General features: G+C 45.7%; 1 protein-coding gene across 1 annotated transcript in view; it reads left to right on the top strand.

Annotated features, from left to right (window-relative positions):
• The first annotated feature begins 2,609 nt into the window (after nucleotides 1–2,609).
• Pde7a (phosphodiesterase 7A) overlaps nucleotides 2,610–7,803 on the top strand; it is an 88,350-nt gene continuing 83,156 nt past the window's right edge. Inside the window, exon 1 of the mRNA XM_013034490.1 lies at nucleotides 2,610–2,765. Coding sequence (XP_012889944.1) covers nucleotides 2,628–2,765 — 138 coding nt within the window. The 5' untranslated portion in view covers nucleotides 2,610–2,627. The remainder of the gene's footprint in view (nucleotides 2,766–7,803) is intronic.

Raw genomic sequence — 7,803 nt, 5'->3', positions numbered from 1 at the left:
TACACACACACACACACACACACACACACACAAACACACAAAAATTCTGTTTCTAGATTCTCCACACACATTTTCCAACCAGTTTTGTGAGACACTGCATGGAATAGTAGACAATATGTGGCTCTGAAATCACAGACAAGAGTTCACTGAGGAAAACAAATTGTTTTTGGAACCTGATTCCTTATCTACAGAATTGGAAATTACCTAAGCTATGTAGTTATTGTGTTGGGTGAAATTAAAAATCATATGTAGAAGACCTGTCATGGGTCATAGCTGGCAATGAGTATACAGTAACCTACTAGGCTAAAGAGAGATGTACTGTTTAGTTATCTAGTTTAGTGCTCTGAGTGTTCAATCAACTTTAGTCTTACTATTTCATGTGCCGTGGTTATTTTGTCACATCTTTAATAGTTTAGGAATATCATCTTTTGGGTTGTTAGATGTACAAAGAATTGAAACACTGCTTGAGGTTAGTTCTTGGGACTTACTTATGTAAGGTGTAGGGCAAGTTTGTTTCCATGAGTCTACTTTTCACTTAGACACTGATTACCTCATGAGCTTTTTGTGAGAAGTAAGTGTGGTTACATATGAGAAACTCCTCAGCATTACCTCTGGCACAAAATACATGCTCTATACATCTACTAGCTGTTATGGGAGTTAATTGGGGTTTAAAGAGAGTTGGATCAATTGTTACACTGAAGGAACTTAGTTTTTCACCATCTAGTGAAGACAAACCCAAAAGACCACAGTGAGGTTATATTTCTTTTAGCAGTGAAGAGTAGACATGTAGAAAATACACTGGTATAGTTCAAATAATATAAAAGATCCCATATCGGTAGCTCATGCCTGTGAGTGGAGGCTGGGATCTGAGGATGGAAGCTAGGCCAGAAATAAAGCTGTGGCTCAAGCAGTAGAGTGCTTGAGTAGTCCAGGTCAGAAAAATCTAAGGGACAGCATCCAGGCCCTGAGTCAGTACTTACACAACAAGGTTTAGAGAGAGCGATTCCGTGGAGTGATGATAAAAGGTCTCACAGACCTTCCCTCATCCATGTGCACTTCACACCTGGTTTTATCACTGATAGGAGGCTGTGCCGTACTTTCAAAGGCCTGCCATCTTGGAAAGGCCCAGTCATCCCAAGTAAGTGTGAGACTGGATGTTCTGAGAACTGAGTTAAATCAGTTTTGCCAGCAGGGGAGAGCTTCTTCACACTGAAGTACTAGAAGACTGGAAGGCGAAAACAAACGATCCCTTCTAACTAAAAAGCTTGGATGGGCTAAGGGAGAAATGTGAGACAGATGAACAAGCAAATTACACATTGTTTGCCAAACAAACCAATTACTCTTTACTATCTCTCGCTTTCTGAAAATCAAAACAACACATTTTTGGTTAGAAAGGCATGCAGTGTCCGTTTTTCTTTGTCTTAATATCATCCCTTTTCTTCTTTTGTAATTGCACACAGACTCCGTTCCCAGTCTGGGTCTCCCCCCCCCCCATCCCTCATTCGAGTGAATTCTTGGCTCCCCACCCCGCCCAGCAGCCCCAGTGGCCGCGGGGCCTCACCTGCCAACAAGCGCAGGGGCCCGGCGCAGCCGGGACACTGGCAGTGACGTAGCGGGAGGACGGAGCCCGCGAGGTCTGCTGACGTCACTGCCGCAGCGATCCCGGGCGAAGCCCCAGAAGTGGGGGTTCTGGAAAGGAAAGCCGGCGGGGCGCCCGAGCTTTGGGTTTCTGGGTTCCGCGAGCCTAGATGGCGTGCGCTCCCGTGCGGGCCGAGCCCACCCCGCACCCTCAGCGCTCTGCAACCCAAGTTTAGCACCAACAGGGATGTCCCCCTCCAACCGCGGGGCCCCGAGCGCACGCGCCTTGGGCTGCGGAGAGCACGGAGACGTGTGGCGCGCGGGGACCGGGACCCGACGCGGGGCTGCGGCGAAGGTCGTCGGCGCCCTCGCGGTGAGCGCGTCTCCTCAGGCGCTGGCGGCGGCGCGGGGCGCTGGGCCTGTGGCGCGGCGTCGTGACGTCAAAGTGGCGGCGGCCGTGGTTGGCGCAGGGTCCGCGGCTGCAAAGTGTGAATTACGCTAGGCTCGCGCGGGCGGCGGAGTGAAGTCAGGCTCCGGGGAGGGGCGGGGAGGGGAGGGAGGGAAGGAGGGGAGGGGCAGGGCTCCGGCGGCGGCGGCGGCCCGAGCTGGTCGCTGATCCCGCGCGCCCGGGAGCTGGCCGCTGCCTCCAGCCGTCCTTTCCTGCAACGCTTCGCTCGGTTCGTGCTCCACGGCTGCTCGGAGGTCTCCAGAGCCGCGCCTCCCGCCCGAGGAGCGCCGGGGGTGGCGGGACTCCCCTCTCCGACTTAGCCGGTGTTGCCCCGCTTGCAGCCGGTCCTGCTCACTCCGGAGCCGGGCGTGCACGTATCTTGGTCCCAGGCGCCGCGGCCGCGGCTGCGTCTTCCCGCTGGGAACCGAGGCAGAGGGTTGGGGTCGAGCAGACTCGAACGCGGCTTCCCGGTTCGGGGTCGGCGCCCGCCCGCCCTGCCCCGGCCTGGGCCCGGTGTCCCCGAGCCGCGGCCCCCTCCCGGTGCAGGGGCTGGCGGCCGCGGCTGGGCGGGCGCCGGGCGGAGGCAGGGCGGGCGTATTCAATGGAAGTATGCTACCAGCTGCCGGTGCTGCCCCTGGACAGGCCGGTCCCCCAGCACGTCCTCAGCCGCCGAGGGGCCATCAGCTTCAGCTCCAGCTCCGCGCTCTTCGGCTGTCCCAATCCCCGGCAGCTCTCGCAGGTAATCGCCGCCAACCCACCCCGGGAGGGAGCCCCACATGGGGGGGGTGTCTCTTTTGTTTCCCTCCGCCCACCCAGCTTCACCTCCGTGGCTCCCCAGCCTTTGCCGCGCACCCCAGCTAGCCCCAACCTTGTCTATTGTTTGGGGGAGGTTGGGGTTGGTTCCTCGATCCGACAGCCTTTTCTCTTCATCCCCGTGGCAGTGCACCCTCGGTCCTCAGGCCTCTTCTTACCCCGCTAGTCCGGTGGAAACCCTCGAGACCCGCCCCAGGCCCGGCACTCGGTGCCCAGCCGTTTACGCCTCTGGAATGACTTTGTCCGCCGCCGCCGCCTTCTCCACATCTCGGTCGGGAAGTTGGGCCCTTTTCTTACGCTAAGATGTGGAGCACACCTGTTTACCCCCACCCCCGACATCCATCTGCACGACCCTCCCCATCCTTCCTCCCCCACCCACCCTGTATACCACGCTCACACCTGTGCGGGGCTCGCGCCCTGGCACCAGCTCCCGCGCGCCCCGTGGAGCTCTGTTGGTCCTGCAGGTTTGCAGAACAATAGGCCCAGAGGTCCCGTTGTCGTCTTCTCCCACTCCTGCGTTTCTGCGGATGGGCCTTAAGCAGTGGACCAACGCTGCATTGCAAAGTTGATAGCCACACATGGCTTCTGATTTCAAATTTATAAGGTTTTAGGAGAGAAACCACTGATGGGCACTCACAGGAAGACTTTGCTTCAGTGGTCCAATACCAGTTGCTCCTGAGAATTTCTGTTGGTTTCCCCTCCCCCCCCCATGATGATGCCCTTGGTCCAAATCCATAGTTTTCTCATCTTGATTGTCAGCCAGATTTGTAGTAGAGAAGCAAAAATGAATTTTTCTTTGTTTGCATATGAACTGAATGTACTTTTTCGCCTGCTGCCAGAAGTTCTGACTTTGGGAAGAGGGGTGTTAATGGGGTCTGTAGCATGCCTCAGTCTCATTCGGGGCCTGGAGCATACTAGACAAGGCTCTATCATTGGGCCACATTAATTTTAATTTTAAGATTAGGCGTCTGCTGAGTTACCCAGGCTATCCTTGAATTTCTGATCTTCCTGCCTCAGCCTCCTGAGTAGCGGGACTATAGGTATAAGCCATAAGCCACACCATGCCAGGACTCAGGACCACTTCTGTGGTGCTGCAGTTGTAATCCGGGGCTTTGTGTATGCTAGGTAAGTTATCTACCACAGAGCTACATCCCCAAACACTTTTCAAATCAAATATACTCTTGATATTAATAGCTTTAATGGGAGCGTATTTTTCTCTCCTCAGTTACACTGCAAGTGTCTTGAGCAAGTTATGGACAGCACCTTGTAGAGATTTTACTTATAATGGTTGGTCACTATGTATAACTCGTCTTTTACTCTTTTTATGCCTAAATTGTTTGTAGAAAGAGCAAGAGCTTCTATTTGAGTTTCTGAGTTCTTTTTATTTAAAATCATACTTTCACAGTGCAAGATGGCATGCTAATGGGATCTGTATAGACTTGTGAAAATAATTAAAATATTAAGTGGTATTTCAAACAATGCTATGTTGTTACTTTTGAAAGATGGATCTGTGATCTGCATTTTTAGTGCTGTTTAAAGCCTTTTTAGGTTCTCATGTTGAAAGGATACTAAGGCACTGCTGAACAGGTTTTTAATGGTAGTAACTTTTTCACTTCTAAACACTGTTTTTCATTTTCAGATCAGAAGACACATAACTAATTCACACTTCCAGTTAGGTCTGAACAATAATGGCAGTCGCTGATATTTATAGAATTATAAAATATGTATAGTGTTTTTGTGCTCCCTGAGGAAAAAATGAATGAGAGAGAAGATTCCAAGGGATTTAAAACAAGGCTGATCTCAAGGGTTTTACCTGATGTGTTAATTAATCCACAGAGTCCAACTTTAAGCTCCATTATTTCTTGACTCATTTCCTAGATTTAAGTGGGTAATGGAATTTTGAAAATATGATTGCACTGCATAAGGTAAATACACCATACTTACATGTTATTCTGTATTTTACTACCACTTAAACTTTTTTTTTATTGTGAAAATTTTTATTTTATTGTACAGAGGGGTTACAATTACATCTTCCTTTGTTTCCCCTTCCCATCCCTTCCCCCCCCCACACACACACTTAAACTCTTTAAGTTTCTAAACCCCTAAGTAAGTATACAAGAACTTCTTAAACTTTGGGCAGATATTTTCCTGAATTAACATTTTTTGATCAACATTATTTAGTGTTACAACGATGATAAGCTTACCAGATCAATGAGATGAGTATATTAAGGCTTTGTGTATCATTTGGTAATAAAGTGTGTGTTGATATTGACTTCTTTGGGGGAGTAGATGGGAGTTTGTAATAGAATAAAGGACACCTCCTTGGAAATGGAGAAGTTATTTAGAGCTCTATGAAATAAATATTTGTTTTCATCAAAAGCTTTCTTTACTGTTGAATGTTTAGTTCCTAGGACTAAAAGTACAGTAATTATAAATCTGTATGTAATTCTGTAATTTTATTTAGTAAAAACGTTTCTCTTTAAAACAAACAAAAAAACTAGATTAAATAGCTGGTGCCAGTGGCTTACATGTGTAATCCTAAATTCTCCAAGAGATTGAGATCTGAGTAATCATTGTTCAAGACAGCCCCAGTAGAAAAGTCCATGAGATTCTTATCTCTAATTAACCACCAAAAATGAAGATATGGGAGTTGTTATTCAAGTGGTAAAGTGCCGGTGTTGAGTAAAAAAGCTAAAAGACCATGCCTAAACCCTGAGTTCAAGCCCTCTTCGGGAATACCTCCTCCCCTAAACTAAACTAAATAATTATTTTTTAATTACAATTTTTCTGTTTTAAACTGTGTTCAAAGCTAGCATAGATAATGAAATCACCTTTGATTGGCATTAGTTTTAAATATGAAATCAGTGTAAGAATATCAAAGTAGAGCAGTGTCTCAGTTATCCAAAATTTGGTTTAGAACTTGTAATATCAAACAGATCCAGAAAGTAAGCAGAAGATGTTGAACATCCAAAATAGCATTAGAGATCCTCTCAAAACTTGTGAGATTTAGACTAGTTGTCTAAGTAACAGAAAACCTGAAGTGGAATTGGAGGCAGCTACAGGCTGTTCTCACTGATAGAAACCAAACCAAAGTTGACAGCAGACTGCCAAAGCCAGGGATGGGGGGAAAAAACAGACAAACAGACAACCAAGCCAGCAAGACTTAAAAATCACCCTGGGGATATTTTATTTAGGGACTTAAGTGTTGTATAACACAATCATCATTAGTCAAAATAATGCCCTCCAGAGTCTGTTTTTAAAAGTTGAAGATTTTGTTTTTTGTTTTTGGTTGGTGGTGGGGCCTGAACTGGTCTGGAAGCTGTCCCTCAGCTTAAGGCTAGTGCTCTATCACTTGAGCCACAGTGCCACTTTCGGCTTTTTCTGCTTATGTGGTGCTGAGGGCTTGAACCCAGGGCCTCATGCTTGCAAGGCAAGCACTCAGAAAATTTATTTATGTGGAACACTAGGATGAGGCATTGACTTTTTGTTTAAAATCAGATCATACATCCTTTTTAAGTGGTTATTAGGAGTTTCTTGAATTTGAGTAATAAGTGAATCCTGGTTTGGTTTTTTTGTTGTTGCCATTTTTTGATATCTATTGTTGATAGCTGAACTTAAATTTTTGCTTTTCAGAATTAAATTCGTCTTTGAGAAAAATATTACAAAGGCAGAAAGTATGTTTTGTTCACCACTGGTGTTTTGTACAGATAGGTGCTCAATAATTGTGGAAGCTGGATTAATGCATTGGTGGGAATGCCAGGGCACTACTAAACTTCATGGTTATTTCAGTTAGATTTTTTTTGTACACAAGGAACAAATATCCAGACTACAAATTTTTAAGATTTAATTTAGAAAAAATGTCATTAAAATATAAATTGTCTTAATTTAGAATCTGTCTATGAAAAATTATTTTGTACTGGCTGGGGCTTGAACACAAGGCCTTGTCAAACTCTTGCTTAGCTATTTTGCACAAGGCTGACCCTCTGCCACTTAAGCCACACCTCTACCTCTATTTTTCGCTGGTTATTTAGGGATAAGTCTTTTGGACTTTCCCACACAGGCTGGTTGAGATCTCAGCCTCTTGAGTAGCTAGGATTATGGGCATGATCCACTTGCACCCAGCTTAAAATCTTGTCTTTGAAGAAGACATTTTATACCATAAAATATTAACTCTTTCACCAATATTTTCTCACAAAATATCTATAGCCTACTTGTATTCGTTTTTTTTTTTTTAAATGTAAAGAATCACATCCCCAAGCTGTGCATGATGGCTCAAACCTGTTACATAGCTGCTTGGGAAGTAGAGATCAAGGGATGAAGGCCAACCTGGGCATATTAGTGAAATTTATTGTGATTGGTCACTAGACATGGAGGCATATATTTGTCATTCCAAGTGATGAAGGAAAGCACAGAGGATGGCAGTCCTGAGACACTATCTCAAAAAATAACCAGTGCAGACACAGCTGGTTAAGTGGCTCAAGTGATGGAACACCAGTCTGTCAAGTATGAGGCCAAGTTCAAATTTCAGTACTGCAAGAAACAAACAAAAATCAGTCACCACTTGGAGATGTAGCTCAATGGTAGAGCACTTGGATGTGTAATAAATGTGACCTGATTTGCAACTCTGTCACTGATAAGGAATAAAAAAATCAAAAACAAACTCCACTTTACCACCATTCTAACTAAGTTTTCCTTTATATGCGCTACCCTATCTATCCACAGATATTTTCCGGTTATGGTCATTGTGTCTATAATTGTGTTTGTCAGTGCTCATAATATATGGAAGCTTATCAGAGTCCTTAATACACAAAAACAATTTTACCTTTAGAGCTGGCAGAGTTTTACATGCCTGTAATCCCAGAATTTGGGAGATGGAAGCAGGAGGATTGTGGGTTTGAGGCTAACCTGGGCAATATAGTAAGACTCACTCCCCAAATAAAACGAGCCAAGAGTGATGGCTTACA

Source organism: Dipodomys ordii, unplaced genomic scaffold, assembly GCF_000151885.1.
Source record: "Dipodomys ordii isolate 6190 unplaced genomic scaffold, Dord_2.0 Scaffold190, whole genome shotgun sequence".
Classification (NCBI taxonomy): domain Eukaryota; kingdom Metazoa; phylum Chordata; class Mammalia; order Rodentia; family Heteromyidae; genus Dipodomys; species Dipodomys ordii.
The sequence above is the reverse complement of the archived record's forward strand: the minus strand, read 5'-3'. Positions and strand labels throughout refer to the sequence as shown.